The 14,800-nt window shown below is 67.2% G+C and overlaps 2 protein-coding genes across 9 annotated transcripts; one reads left to right on the plus strand and one right to left on the minus strand.

The window, feature by feature from the left end:
• The first annotated feature begins 85 nt into the window (after positions 1-85).
• Positions 86-4,586, plus strand: TTC31 (tetratricopeptide repeat domain 31). Of its 8 annotated transcripts, none has more exons than XM_032109679.1 (16): positions 95-295; positions 412-531; positions 658-929; positions 1,045-1,128; positions 1,319-1,387; positions 1,493-1,636; positions 1,720-1,948; positions 2,096-2,186; positions 2,266-2,407; positions 2,819-2,920; positions 3,002-3,074; positions 3,151-3,289; positions 3,376-3,450; positions 3,656-3,720; positions 3,864-3,966; positions 4,049-4,586. In XM_032109679.1, exons 1-16 carry the CDS (start codon positions 169-171, stop codon positions 4,578-4,580), a joined length of 2,367 nt encoding a protein of 788 aa, XP_031965570.1. In that variant the 5' UTR covers positions 95-168; the 3' UTR covers positions 4,581-4,586. The 8 variants fall into 8 exon arrangements, with proteins under 8 accessions (XP_031965575.1, XP_031965576.1, XP_031965570.1 ...); XM_032109680.1 differs by having other exon boundaries at positions 3,154-3,289; XM_032109681.1 differs by having other exon boundaries at positions 3,005-3,074.
• A 185-nt stretch (positions 4,587-4,771) lies between these two features.
• Positions 4,772-9,128, minus strand: LBX2 (ladybird homeobox 2). Its single transcript, XM_032110381.1, has 2 exons — positions 8,774-9,128; positions 4,772-5,560 (listed from the first exon to the last, which is right to left on the minus strand). Exons 1-2 carry the CDS (start codon positions 9,087-9,089, stop codon positions 5,175-5,177), a joined length of 702 nt encoding a protein of 233 aa, XP_031966272.1. The 5' UTR covers positions 9,090-9,128; the 3' UTR covers positions 4,772-5,174.
• Positions 9,129-14,800: the final 5,672 nt, after the last annotated feature.

Raw genomic sequence — 14,800 nt, forward strand, 5'->3', positions numbered from 1 at the left:
GGCGGGAGAAGATGTGGAGCCCCGGTCCTGCTCTGTGCGGGCCCTGCGGGCCGCCGTCCTGCCCGCACCCAACATGGCGGCCGGGCGGCCTCAACCGGCGCCGTGACGTTTTTCCGGCAGGCCCCGTGATGCGATTCTGAGGAGCGGCGGTGGCGGCGGCTCTTGGCGATGTGGGGCTCGGCCGGGACGCGGGATGGCGACGGGCCCGGGCCCGGACTAGGTGGCTTCGGCTTCGGGGCTGCCCCCGCTGCCTGCCCCTGGGGCTGCACGCCCGGGCCCGCTGGCTGGAGCGGCGGTACGGGTCGTAGCGGGGCCCGGGGGGCGCAGGGGTGGGAACCCGGAGCCGGGCCTGGTGGCGGCCCGGTTTCGGTTCCGCCTCCGCCGGCTCATGGGTGTTTCCGCTTCCCACAGCGCCCTTCTGCCCCTGGCACCGTATGTCCAGCTTCGGCGGCCTCCCGGTGCCGTCGCAGGGCCCCTCCCAGACTGTGATCAAGTATAAGACGGGGGAGTTGTGTCTGCTCTGGGACGACGGTGAGTGGGGCGGGGGCTGCCGGGGGGTCCCCACGCTCGGGAGTTGCCAGGGGAGGGGGAACTGGGTGGGGGCTGCTGGTGTCCGGTGCCTGGAACTGCTCCTCACATCCCCCGTTCTCCTGCCAGGCCCCAGGGTGGATTACTACCAGCTGCAGGATGACGACGGCGATGGAAATGACGATTACGATGAGAACGAGTTCGACACAGATTACGAGGACCGGGGCGATTTCTGGGATGTTCCTGTCGCAGAGGGGCCCGTTCCCTACAGATACTGTGGCTTCCGGAAGTCCTTCCTGTGCTCGGAGCCGCCTCCACAGCTCCCCCGGACCTCTCCGACCGCCCTGGATGCGCTGCTCGACCGGCTGCCCACACCCTGCCGGACCAGCCTCACGGCAGAGGTGGGGAATCCCCCCTCCTGCTCTCCAGGGGCTGAGGGGTCCCGGTTTGACATCACGGGAGGGGTCCCACCTCGTGGTCCCGGGGACATCCTGACTCAGGGTATCCTTCCTGCAGGAGGCCGAGAGGAACGCGCAGGAGCTGGTGGCGGAGGAGGAGAGGGCGAAGAGGAAAGCAGAGAAGAAGAAGCTGAAGAAGAAGGTGAGTGAGCTCTGGGAAGGGGCACTGCCAGCCCCTGGGGATTTGGGTCGCTGCTTCTTCTTAGAGTGCTGCCAGCAGGTCCCTGAGCTCGGGGATCTGAGTTGAGGGTGAGGGCTGAGGGCATTGGGGTTGTGGGGAATGCATTTCTCTGCCTGACACCTGCTCATGGGTCCACATTCTCCCTTTCCAGAAACAAAAAGACAGAAAGAAGCGGGAGAAACTGGGTCAAGAGCTGAAGAACAAAGAGAACACTGACCTTGTGAGTGACCAGTTCGGCCGCCTCGTGCTGTTCTGGGAGTCCCCAGAGATGAGGCCAGGCTGCATCCCCTACCCCAGGCACCTTACCCCCTCCCTCTCCTTGCAGAGCCCCCCGAGTTGCCCTGCGGGCACTGGGCCCCCCCCGAATGGTGCTGAGGAGGAGGGATGCTGCCCAAAGCCCTCTCCGTGCCCTGGGGACTCCCCAGTCCCTTCAGGGGAGCCTGGTCCAGAGGACACGGAGGTGACAGAGGTGAGGGACGGTTACCCCGGGGGAGCCATCTGGGGGTGGGGGCTCCAGAGGCTCTGCCTGCCCATCTCTCCCTGCTTCCCCAGGAGGAGCTGGACCTGAGCTGCACCTTCGTCTGCAAAGCACGGGAGAAGGCGGGGGTCCGGCTGCCCCCCCCAGGCGGTGACCGGTCCCCTGGGACCCAGAACATGGAGCCAAGCAGGAAGGTGCCAGAGAAGGGGAATGGGGACCCTGAGGCGAGGCCTGTGCCCCCCCAGCCCCTCCAGCCCAGGGCCCCCAGCCCCAGCACGGTAGAGCAGAGCCTGATGCTCGCAGGTCAGTGCAGGGACCCCCAGAGGGGTGAGGGGAGGACATTGGGGGCTCTCCCTGCTTCTCCCCAGCTCAGCGGGGCTGTGCCAGGGGGACTGTCTCTCCCTGGGGAGATTTGTGTCCTCACTAACCACCCTTGTGTCACCTCCCCAGGCCATGGGATCGCAGCAGCCCAGGTGGGCCAACACACTGAGGCTGTTTATGCTTTCACCGTCGCCCTGGAGCTGAACCCCCAGGAACACCGGTGAGCAGAGGGGTCTTGGGGTGGCCTGGGGATCCTGGGGTGGGAGGGACAGGCTGCAGTGACACCCCCATACCCACAGGCTCCTGGGGAACCGCTCGTACTGCCTGGAGAAGCTGGGTCGATACGAGGAGGCGCTGGCGGATGCGGAGGCGGCGCTGGCACTGCGGCCGGGCTGGCCCAAGGGCTCCTTCCGCAAGGGCAAGGCCCTGCGGGGGCTTCAGGTACCTGGGGTGGCTTCAGGGACTGTGGGGCTGGCTGGAGGGGGTGGGGATCTTGGGGTGGGGCCTGGTGGGTGCCATGGCTGGGTGAGGGGCTGCAGGGTGCCAGGAGTGAGTATGGGGCTTTCAGAGTGGCTGCAGGGTGCTGTGGGCTATTGTTGGGATCAGATTGGGGGTTGAGGGGAGCTGTGGGGTGCTATGGCTGCATGGGTTGTATTAGGTGTGAATTGGGGCTGTGGGATGCCACGGCTGGGAGGACTGGGCAGGGGACTGTGGGGGTGCTGCAGGGTTTTAGTGGAGTGAGGCTGGACTGGGGGATGTCAGTGAGGCTTTGAGGTGCCATTTGGGCTGGGTGGGGAGTGTGGGGTGCGTGTGGGGCCAGGCAGGGGGCTGTAGGTGCCTTCTGGCCCCCAGCGCTACGCCGAGGCTGCACGCACCTTTGAGGAGCTGCTGCTGCAGGATGGGGCCTGTGCCGAGGTAGCCACGCAGCTGGAAGCCTGCCGGGCCCTGCTGCAGGTAAGACCCCCTTTCCCAAGCCTCCATCCCCTGCCCCCTGTCCTGCTGTGCCCCCCATGCCTCACCCCTGTCCCCTCACAGCAGTGCAGCCGCCCCGGGGGTGTCCTGGTGTCCCCCTTCCTGCTCAAGGCTAAGGAGCCGCTGTTTCTCCCGGGTAAGGGACAGGGGTGGGTGGGTTGAGGGGGCCTCGGGGGTATCCCTGTAGGTGCTCAACCCCTCTGGCCCCTCAGCAGCAAGAGGGGTGACCAGGAGCTGCCAGGACACAAGTGGCACCAGTGTGACGGGAGGCAGCGCCGGGAGCCCCACACGAGACCCAGAACCTGCTGTGACCAGTGGCCACCTGACACTGCCACCGAACCACCCTGCCAAGTACGGGTGTCTGGTGATGTGGGGGGGCACCCAGAGTGCCTGTGGGGCAGTGCTGGCTCTGTTGACACTAGGGTGGCTCTTGGCAGGGACTGCTTCCCGCTCTGGGTGGGCAATGTCACCTCCCACATCAACGAGAAGGTGCTGTATCGTGCCTTTGGCCGGTGAGTAACCCTCAGGACCTTTCCCGTTCAAGCCCCTGGCATAGCCTTGGTGACCCCCAAGCTCCCCATCTCTGTCTCTGTCCTCATTTTTGGTGGTTTTGACCTGCAAGGGATGCTTGGGGAAGAGCCTCTGACACACATACTGCCCCCAGGTTTGGGGGTCCCTATCCCACAGCTTGGGGTGTCTTTAACTGTTCCTCCTCAGGTTTGGGCGTGTCTGTTCCCCCATTCTGCAGAATTGGGGGTGTCTCACTCTCTCCATCTTTGGAGGTATTTCATCCTTCCCAGGCTGTTGAGGGTTGCTAAACCTGCTTTGCATGTTTGAGGGCCTCTGACCCTCCCACCCTGCAGGTTTTGGGGGTCTCTAACTCTCCTCCTTCCCATTTAGGAATCTCTTAACTGTTGCCCCCCAGGTTCGGGGAGATCCGCTCCATGCAGTTGCTCCGAGGGCGCCACTGTGCCTTCATTAACTTCTCCCGGAAGGCAGAGGCCGAGGAGGCCTACAGAGCCATGCAGGTGAGCTGGGGGTGGCCCTGGGACACCCCGTCCCCACAGGGAACCTGTCCTGGTGCCAGCTGCCAGCTCCTTCTGTCCCCAGGGTGCCACCGTGGAGGGCAGCAAGCTGTTGCTACAACTCAAGCACCCGTCCCATGCCACCCCGGCCCCCCTGCCCCGTGCCAGGGGCAGGGGCATCCCCAGGGGGCTACTCAGTTGACCCTGCTCTGTTGGGGGGCTGCCAGGGCCCCCCCTCACCTGCCTGTGCCTTGTCCCCCACTGCTGGGGGTGGGAATGTCTCCCCATTCTGCCTTGGGGGTGCTGGGGGTCAGGGCCCATCCTGCAGCCCCTTGAGCTGGGGGGTGGGTCCGGGCTGTGCCCTGTGGCCCCTCAGGGATTTGTACCCTTTGTACAAGTTTTTTAATAAAACTGGGATTTGTTTTTCTCTCTCGCCTTCCTTTGAGCTGGTGTCCCCCAGTCTCTCTGCCACCCGTCCCCATTGCAGTCTTGGACCCTCACTGCTCCAGCCCCCCATGTCCCTGCCTACCCCGTGTCCCCCCTCTGTCCCCCGTCACACCCCCATGTCACTCCAGCCCCGAGGGACAGCGAAGGGGGGGTCTCCAGCCCCCTCTTAATGTCACTGGCTGGTGACAGGAGCTTCGGGGGGGGGGTGTGACAGGCGTGAGATCAAATACAATTTGATTAATATGCAAATTGAGGGGGGCAGGGGCGGCCGCAGCCGGTAATTAATCACGGGTTAAAACAAATTAATGCCCGCGGTGGGAGGTGCTCGCCCGGAAAAAAGTGGGGGGTGGGAGGCTCTGGGGTCCATATTAAGGTGTCGCCTTTATTGCAAATATTTACACCGGGGCCGATAGAAAATAAAATTTTAAAAAAACAATGGAAAGACGAACAAAAAAAAACCAAAAAAAAACCAACCCGAAACAGGGTGCACCGAGGGGGCGGGGCTGGGCTCGGCTCCGGTCGGAACCGAGCCGAGTGGATACAGTGGAGCCGAGTGAGTCCGAACGGACCCGAGTGCACCCGAACGGAGCCGAACGGAGTCCAGCGGATCCGAACGGAGCGGTCTCGGCCTGAACGGACCCGAGTGAATCCGAACTCAGCCGAGCCGGCCCGAATGGACCCGCGTGGAACCAAACGGAGCAGTCTCGGTCCGAATGTAGCCGAGTGGATCCGAACGGAGCCGAACGGAGCCGAGCGTGCTCGGCTCAGTCCGCCACGTCGATCTCCTCCTCCGAGAGCTCGGCGGATTCTGTGGTCCCGGTGCCGGTACCGGGAGCCCCCGGGGGCTCGGGCAGCCCCGCCAGCTGCTGCAGGGCGGCGGGAGGTAGCGCCTGCAGCGAGGCCACGTCCGCCCGCAGCTCCTCCAGGTCCCGCTTGAGCTTGGCGCGGCGATTCTGGAACCAGGTGATGACCTGGGCGGCGGAGAGCGCCAGCCGCGCCGCCAGCGCGTCCCGGTCCACCGGGGAGAGGTAGCGCTGCCGCCGGAATCGCTGCTCCAGCTCCCGCAGCTGCTGCGCCGTGAACGCGGTCCGGGACTTGCGACGCTTTCTGCAGGGAGGGCGCGGGCCCGAGGCGCCCGGCGGGGACGGACCTGCGAAGACAGCGGGATCAGGGCACAGAGAACGGGGAACGACACCGGGAGCCGCACCGGGGAACGGCTCCCGGGCGGCCGGCGGTGAAGTGCCTGCAGGGGCAGCGGGGGCAGGGCATCGCACCGGTAACGGCCCCGGGACCCGCACCGGCACCGAGGTGCCTGGCGGGGAAGGGCTTGCGGGGCAGGGCACCGGCACCGGGACCCGGAACGGACCGGCACTGCCGAGCCGCGCAGATCACTGCGGGCCTCGACCTGCGGGGCAGCGGCGTCAGGTCAAAGCCACGGGCACCCGCACCGGAACCCACTCCGAGCACTGCGGGCCCTGGTCTCTGGGCACAGCAGTGCCAGGGCACCGGTAACGGCAGCCGCACCGGGACCCGCACCGGCCCCGCCGAGCCGCGCCGAGCACTGCGGGTGGGGCCCGGCCCCGCCGACGCCCGATCGAACGGAGACGAACCGGCCCACATCGAGCCGTACCAAACCGAGTCGTGCCCAACCGAACCGAGCAAACCAAACCGCAGCCGGTGCCGGAAGCTGGGAGTCATCGTTCTACAGCGGCCTCGGTCGTATCGGAGTCGCCCCCGCTGCGACCGAGGCTGAGACACTCGTGTCCCGCCGGCGGCTGCTCCGGGAGCCCGGAACGGAGCCGGGAGCCTCCGTAGGGAGCCGGGATTCTCCTTCTTCTCCACGATTCCAGGAGATCCGGGGCCATGCTGGTCCCCCGATCCGATCCCGTCGCCTCTCTCGGCCCCGGTGCGGTCGCTGCTGCCGCCAGCAACGCAGAGAACCCCCGGCGAGACGCGGATCTCCACCCCGGGCACGGCTCCACGCCGCCGGCAGGATCCCAGTCTCGGTCCCGATCTCTTTCCCGCTCCCGCCCCTGGTCCGTTCCAGCCCCGCCGCTGCCGGCGGCACCGATCCTCCTCTCACGGCTCACGGGCTTGCCGATAACGCCGCTCACGGGCTTGCCGAGGCCACTCGGGCCGTGCATCCCTCAGTAACAGCGGTGGCTCCCAGGGTCTCTCGCAGCGCAGACTCCACTCCTCGCTCGGTAGAGGAGCCCCGGGCCGTCCTGGCCGAGTCGGTCGATCCGCCCCGGTAGCACGGCTTTACCGCGGTCACGAAAACCCGATCGATCCCATGTTCGTCCGTCAGTCCAGTAACGGGGCTTCCCCTCCGCTCTCGGAGCCCCGATCGGCCCCGTTTCTGTCCATCCGTCCATCCCGGTAACGGGGATTTACCCCTGCTCAGAGAGCCCTGATGGCTCCGTTTTCAGTCCGTCCTTCCGTCGCGGCGAAGAGGCGTTTTCGTTCATCACGGAAGCCCTGGGCTGTCCCGGCTGTGTCCGTGGGTCCGTCCCGGTAACGAGGTTTTACCTGAGTTACCGGCACTTCCCTCTGTCCGGCAGTCCCGGCTCGTTCCGCCGTTACCCGCCGCCGGTTCGCGACCGGGTTTTGTTAATTCTGAGATCCCCGCTCGGCCGTGTCCATCCACCGTCCGGCCGGTACCGGAGCTTCACCTCCGCTCCGGGAGCCCCGATCGCTCCCGCGTCTTGCCGGCCGGCAGCATTTTTTTCGTTCATTTTTATTAGTCCCGTGTCTGTCCTCCTGTCCGGCCGGTAATGGGAATTTACCTCCGCCTCGGGAGCCCCTATCTCTCCCATTTCTCTCCGTCTGATCACCCGGTAACGGCTTTTTTCGTTATTTTTTTCCGATGCTGTTTCTGTCGGTGTGTCCGTCCGGTACCGGGCCTTTTTGCCTTAATTCCGGGAGCCCAGATCGGCCCCGTTTCTACCCGTCTGTCCATCCCGGAAAAGGGAATTTTTTCGCCACTGTTCCTGTCCGTCTGTCCGCCCGGTAATGCGATATTTTCGCTCACTTATTTCGTTCTTTGCCGTGTCCGTCCGTCAGATAACGAGGGTTTTTACCTTAAAACCGGGCGCGTGTGGCGTCCCCGTTCTGTTCGACTGTCCGCCCGTTAACGGGTTGGTTTATTCGTTAATCACAGCTCTGTCTGTCCGTCTGTCTGCCCGGTATGGTGGGTTCCTCAATTACTGGAGCGCCTCTCCTTACTTAGGGCTTTTTTTCCCCGTTAATTATCGGAGCCCGGCTCCATCCTTGTTCATCTGTCCGGCCGGTAACGAAGGTTCGGTTACTCACTGCTGATCTGGCCGTCCGTGTCCGTCTGTCCGAAGGGTTTTTCGTTACCGGCGGGAGCCGCGTTGTGCCCATCCGTGTCCGTTAATTACCGGCACGCGGCTCTGCCGTGACTGTCGGTCTGTCCGTCCCGGTAATGTTTTTTTTTTTCACGTTAATCGCGGAGACTCTCTCCGTCCTTCTCGGTAAGGAGTTGTTTTTCTACGTTAATTACCGGAGCCTTTTCGGTCTGTCCGCGTCGGTCTGTCTGTCCCGGTAACGGTTTTATTCATTCCCGGCGACGCCGTGCTTTGCCTGTCCGTGTGTCCATCCGTGTGAGGGATTTCCCGTTAATCCCGGAGTCACGATCGTTCCGTCCGTGTCCGTCTCTCCAACCCAGTAACGGATTTTTTCGTTCCCGGAGGCGCCGTGCTGTCTGTCGATGTCCGCCCGTCCTCCCGGTTCGGCCGAGCCCGGGAGCTGCGGGACCAGTTCGTGAGTCCCCATCCGTGAGCGGCCGTCGGACCTCGCCGGTACCGGGTTGCTCTGGAAGGCCAATCCCGGACGGAGCCGCCGTCCCCGCCGAGGGTCGGGCCGGTACCGGGTTTCCGTTGCCGGCGGGCCCGATCCGCCACTCGGCCCCCGCGCTCGGTCACGGTAACGGTCACGGTCACGGCTCGGCGGGACCGATTCGCGCCCGGTCCCGCGCCTCCCGGCAAAGCTGCCGGTCCCGGCGCGGCCGGTTCTCCCGGAGCTCCGGTGCCTCGGTGCCTGTGGCGGCTCACGGGGCCGGGGTTCGCTCCGGTTCCCTGTGTCCGGCCCCGGGACTTCTCCCTCCCTTCGGACTGAGTCTGCCGCGTGTCCCCGGTGTCCCGGCCGAGCACCGGCGGCTTCTTGGGTCTCCCAGCCGCGCTCGCCCCTCCGGGACAAGGAGGAAACTTCCCGGGACGGGGGACGACGGGCGTCCCCGGCCTCGCCATGGCCTCCCCACCGCCCTCCGTCCCCGCCACCTGCCCGGTGCCCTTCCCGCTCCCGGCGGAGCTCCCCCGCCCCAGCAGCCCCCCGGCCCCGGTACCTCCGGCCGCCTGCAGCATTCCCAGCTCCAGCCCCTGGAAGGTTTTACTGGCGAGTTCCTCCAGCGCCCAGAGCGGTGAGGCCGGGGCGCAGCCGCCGCCGCGGGGCCCTGTCGGGGCGGGGGGGGCGGCGGGACCGGTCCCAGTCCCGGGGGGGCTCCCGCCGCTGGGGCGCCCCAGGATGTCCTCGATGCCGAAGGGGGTCAGCGGTTTTGTGGTGTTGGCGGGGGGCGGGAGCCGGTCCAGGGGGCTCCGCCGGTGGCCGCCGACCGCGGCGGGCAGCGGGGGGGAACCGGCCGCCTCCCCCGCTGAGGTCATGCCGGGACCGCGGGACCCGCGCCGGGACCGGGACCCGCCGCCGCCGCCCCCCCCCCCAGCCCCGCGATTCCCGTTCCACCGCCTTAAAGCCCCGGGATACCGGGAGGAGGAGGAGGAGGAGCCACGGACGCCCCCCCTGTCGAGGGGGGGGGGACCGACCCCTCTCCGCCACTACCGGGGCGCAGCCCCGCGCCTCCCCCCCGTCGTCTCCCCCATTTTAACCCACCCCAGTGGGTCCCCCCTCCTCCTCTGCTCCCTCCTCATCCTCACCGTGGCTCTTACCCTCACCCAAAAATTTATTGGCTCTTTTGCTCTAAAATGCCCCATAAAAGCATCGGGGCCGCGGCTGGGAGTGATTAAGCCCTTTTGGGTGGGTTTTGGGTTTCAGAGCCATAAATTCCCCCCCCCCCCCCCCTCCCCACATTCCCGCTGCCCTTTCCCGGTACAAATAGCTCCGGGATTTCGGCCGCTCGTAAAAATCCCGGGATGCCGCACACGCAGGTGAGGCCCGGCTGGCGACGCCGCGTCCGGATTATCCGGCGGGTTTGGGGCTGGGGGATGCCGAATCGCCCCTCTGGAGAGGTGATTCGGCACCCCCCAGCACCAATCCCATCGGGTGACCCCATGGATCTGTCGCTGGGATCGGGGACATGGCGAGGTCACGGGGGTCACGGCGGTAATGAACCTGCGGACGATGCGGGGGGGGCCGGTGGGAGCACACGGAGCCGGCTTGGGGGAGCAGGTGCAGGGGGATCCGGCAGCGCCGATGCCAGGATTATGGAAGTGGGGAGGGGGCGGGAAGGCGGAGGGGGGGGATTTTTTCCAATCTTGCTGACAAAGGCAGAACGCGATCTCCCGGCTGGAAATCGGAGTTTGACAAATTCAACCTTGAAATTTCCCAGCAGCCGGAGCAATTAAAGGCCGGCGGGTGGGGGGGGGGGTGGGGGGGTGGGGAGAGGGCTCGGTTTGGGAGAGGAACACGGGGCCCCTCGCACGGCGGCGTGCCGGGCACAGCGGCGTTTGCACGGATTCCTCGCACGCGGCTTTTGTCCTCTCCGCAGGGCGCGGGGAGATGGCGGAGCTGCCGTGGCCGCACGTGCCGCCGGCTCTCACCGGGGGATGGAGCCCGTCCCGGGATGCAGGCGAGCTGGGACCCCCACGGGGACCCCCACCCCCCCCACGGGAGCTGCCGGTGGTCCTGGACTCGGCTGGACCCCTGTGAGCCCAGTACTTTCCAGCAGCACCGCTGGCATGAGGCCACCGTGCCGGCCACAAGGCCCTGGGAGCCCGGTGAGCAGGGAATGGGGGGTCACAGCCCTTCCCAGGAGTCCCAACCATTCCCGGGGATCCCAGCTCCGTGGGGAGGCCCTGATCTCAGTCCTGGTTTAACGCTCTGGGACACACACTGGGAAATCGCTTCTCAGGGTGATTCCATGTTCTCGTGGTGATGGGGAATTGCGGCCGCCCACCCGCTGAGCAAACCCCTCTGGAACGCTCCAGCTCCTCCGGGGCCAGCGGGATCTCGGCGGCCGAGTCCCGGGCTGGGAAAGTGGGAGTGCTCCCACCGGGCTGCGACACGGAAATCTGCAGGAACCCGGCACATCTCCAGCAGTGGTGCTCACCCTGATGGATGGGATGTCACCCCCCACCCCATCGTCCCCTCTGATCAACCCCCCATCATCCCCACGCATTGCTCCTCAGCAGTTGTGATGAATCCCTGCGCCCCGGGATGCTCCCAGATCATGGTGCTGGCACCTCCTTCCCTCCGTGAGCCCCCACTCGTGCCCCGAGGTGGCCGGTGAGACATTGCCGGGGTGGGTTGAGCCCCCCACACCCTGCCCGACCCCTCCAGCTTCCCCCCGGTGTAGGAAGTGCCGGCTCCAGCTGCCGGGAACACAGGATGGGAAACGCTTTTCACCCCAAACCAGGCCACAGGGTGGGAACAAAACGAGCCCTTGGGGGTTTTGCAGGAACATGGGAGCTTCCTGCGGGGCCGGGAGAGTGCCAGGCGCTGGCCGGGTGCCCGTGGCCCGAGGGGGCGGTGATGGGCACGTCCACGGCGTGGGGCTGAGGGCACCCCAGGGCACTACAGCTGGTGTGGCACTGACAGCCTCTGCCTTGGTCCCACTCCTCCACCCCGGGGGCGTCCCTGGGGGGTCTCTGGGAGGTCACTGGAGGTGTGGGAACTCAGCTCCCGGCCACCTCCCAGCCCCTCACGCCCAATCCCCGCCATGAGCAGCAGCGGGGCCCACGCGTGTTTGTGTGTGTGTGTGTGTGTGTGTGTGTGTGTGTTCACATGAGTGTGCACATGCGAGGGGGGTTGTGTTTATGCGTGAGGGGGCACCGAGGGGGTGTTCGTGATGGGGCTGGGGCTGCCGTGTCCCCCCACCCAGCATCCCCCATCTTGGGGGCTGCCGCGGCTCCAAGCACCGGCAGCTCCGGGTGTTCCCCCACCCAGGGCCGCACACCTCCGCCAGCTGCCGGGAGTGGAGTGCCAGGAACGGGGTGCTGGGGTGCCAGGAGCGCGGTGCCCGGGTTCCGGAGGCGGGGTGTCAGGAGCAGGGTGTTGGGGTGCCAGCGCAGTGCCGGGGGTAACACAATTAGGGGTGCGGCGCCCCCGTAACGCGCCTCCCCCGCCCCGCGCCGCCCTGATCCATTATTTATCGGCTCCATCCCAATATTGCGCCGCAGAGCTCTGTAACGCGATTAGGGCCGCGGCCCCGCGCGGCCCCGGCACATGGAAATCGCTGGCAAATGAATTTTCCTTTAATAAGGGAACAGCTCGGTGCGGAATTAAAGTGTAAGGAGTGGCGGCAGCGCCGGGGGGGTGCCGGGAGCCCCCCCGCGCCGGGGGACGGGACCCCAGCAATTACTGGCAATAAATCTTGACCCTGTGGTGGGCTGGGACCTCAGTGGAGCCGCGAATAATGGGATTACACCTGGCTCCGGTGGATGGGGATGGATGTGTCGGGAGTCGGGGGAGCCAGGGGAGACGGGGATCCCTCCCTGGGGCTGTTGGCAAATCATCGATTCATTAACACGAGCGGCATCGCCCCCCGCGCTCCGGGGGGGCTGAGCACGGGGGGAGCGTGGGGGAATGGGGTGGGATGGAATGGGATGGGGACGGGAATATGGACATGGAGGACAGTGCAGGACTGGGGTCACACGGGGCCCTGCACGCACCTCGACTGCTGCCACACCCGTGTGTCCGTGTGGGCACAACCAGCCCAGCAGACTCCCCGCGGCCGTGTGTGCGGGCACAGCTGTGTGCAGGCGTGTGCAGGTGTGCAGAGGCACGTGCAGGTGTGCGCAGCCGTGTCCAGGTGCGCATGGAGGGCTCACGGACACACACCAGCTCACATCCAGAGCCGCCACACGCGTGGAGCCACGTGTGCCAGTGCCAGGGACGGGCCGGGGTCAGCGGGTCCCGCCAGCCCCAGCCCCAGCTGCCGCACCCCCCCCCCGCCCCGGGATCCCCTGCTCGCTCCGGGGCCTCCATTTGTGCCTGGGCCAAACTCCAGCCAAATGGGCCGTGGGCGGGGGGGGTTGCATTTCAAAGGCTCCGGCTGCAGCAAACGCCGCTGCCCCCCCGCCGAGCTATCGCCCGCCCACGCCCCCTGACCCCCGCACGGCACGGCCCGGATGGCGGGGACTCCCTGTCCCCTGCCCCAGCAGAGGGACCCGCTGGGACCCCCATGGGGTCGGGGTCCCTCCAGAGTTGACCTGCGGCTGTGGTGCGGCGGGGGCACGCCGGGGTGTTGGGGCGTGGGATCCCCGTCCCGCCGTGGGGCAGGGCCGTGCCCGCTGCCCACCGAGCGGGGTTTTCTGTGCCGGGGGAGGGGGGACAGCAGCGGGATGGGGCGGCTGGAGAGGCTGGGGGGCTCCGAGTGCCTCCGGCGGGTGCCTAGCGTGGGGCACCCCCAGCCTCCCCATGGCACCGGGACCCCTGGGAGACCTGCTGTGGGCAGCGGGACGGTGGCGGGTGCCGCGGCGGGGCCGAGGCGGCGGCGGGGCCATGAGGATTCAATTAGGGCTGAGCGCGGGGGACTCGGCTCGGAAATGGCCCGTCTGGGCGTTGACAGCCCGGCCCCCGCCCAAGATGAACGACCCCCGGATTAAAGTGCGGAGGGGTGACAGGGGCACCTGAGCAGGGAGGGGGCTGGGGCGGCTGCTGGGGGACGGGACCCCGCCTTTGGCACGGCTACGGGACCGCTGAATGGCCGGGAGGGGGTCCCCAATGTGGGGGGGGAGGGGGGGAGACGTGGCACCAGGGCCACCCCTAAACCTGGCTGGGGACACCTCGAGCAATGTGTGCCCACAGTCCCTCGCCGCCACAGTGGTGGCAGCAGAGTGGGGGCACCCCGGGGGTCCCACGGGGCTCTGCCATGCGTAGGACGGGGTGGAGGGGGGGCGGCACTCGCCCCTGTCATCCCGCAGGACCCCGAGGGGACCGTCCGTCGCTGCGAGCACGGCACAGGGCTCGGGGGATCGATGGCCGCGCGGGTCACCGCTGCCATTAACCCCGGCGAGGCAGCGCCCCGAGGTTAATTAAAAAGTGAAGTGCAACGAAACGCGGCGACGGCGGGGGGTGACAGCGGCGGGGGGTGACAGCGGTGATGGGGCCTGACAGCAGCGTGGGGGTGACAGCGGCCGGGAGTGATGGGGGTTGGCACTTGTACGGGCAGCGGGCACGGTGGGTGCTCCAGGGGACACTCTGGAGTGCAGCCGCCAGCACGGGCTGCCACACTGGGAATGGGGGTGCGGGACAGCGGGGGGGCAGGTGGCACTCGGAGTGTCCCCGTGTCACACGTGCTGCCTGGCAGAGCCTGGTAGGAGGAAGAAGAGGCGTCGCAGAGGAAGCCCCATCCTTCCTCCTCCTCCCACCCCAGCGCTATTCTTAGCCCCGGTCTGTCCTGCATCCTCCCCGCCTGGCGGGGTCCGGCCCTGCGCCCCGCGGGACCTTCGGGGTGGGACAACGGGGGGGACCCTAAGCGGGGACAACACCATGGGGATCCCGTCCCTCTCCGGGCCTCGCTCCCCGCCCCCAGCCGCCACCGTAACTTTAGACCCGACAGCTGCTCCGAGCCGGCCGCCTGCAGCCCCCACGGCCCCCGCAGTCCCCACGCCACATCCCCCACGGCACGGCACGGCACGGCACGGCACGGCACGGCACAACACTGGGTATCCCCATTCCCTGGGGGCTGTAGGGGGGTCTCTGCTACCCTGAGGCTGGGGCGAGAAGAGGGAGATGAAGCCCCTGGTGCCCCTCTTGATGTGGGGAGAGGAGATGGCACGTGGCACCCATCTCGGAACGGGAACCGTGATGACTGTGTCACCCCCATCACAGAGACCCCGAGGCCACTGCCTGTCCCTGGGACGCGGGGACGTGTCGCTGGGTTTGGGGATCGGGGAACGGAGCCCCACCGGGTTTGGGGACTGAGGGATGTCCCTGGCTGGGGCAGAGGCTGCGCGGTGCCCGTGGTGACTGAGCCCGTGGTGACCCCGCGTGGCGGGACCCTCGCGGCGAGGCGGGCACGGCGGGGTCAGCGGCGCATTCCTGCTCCCGCGGGGCGATCCGGTTACCGGCCGGCCCAGCCCCGGCCCCGGCCCCGCCATTAATCTTCCCGGGTGCCCTTTGGAATTTGCCGCCCGAGGCCCCGGGGGGTGTGGGGGTCCGGGGGGCGTAGGAAGAGGTGGGGGGATGGATGGGA

The sequence above is a fragment of the Corvus moneduloides genome, chromosome 5, assembly GCF_009650955.1.
Source record: "Corvus moneduloides isolate bCorMon1 chromosome 5, bCorMon1.pri, whole genome shotgun sequence".
Lineage (NCBI taxonomy): Eukaryota > Metazoa > Chordata > Aves > Passeriformes > Corvidae > Corvus > Corvus moneduloides.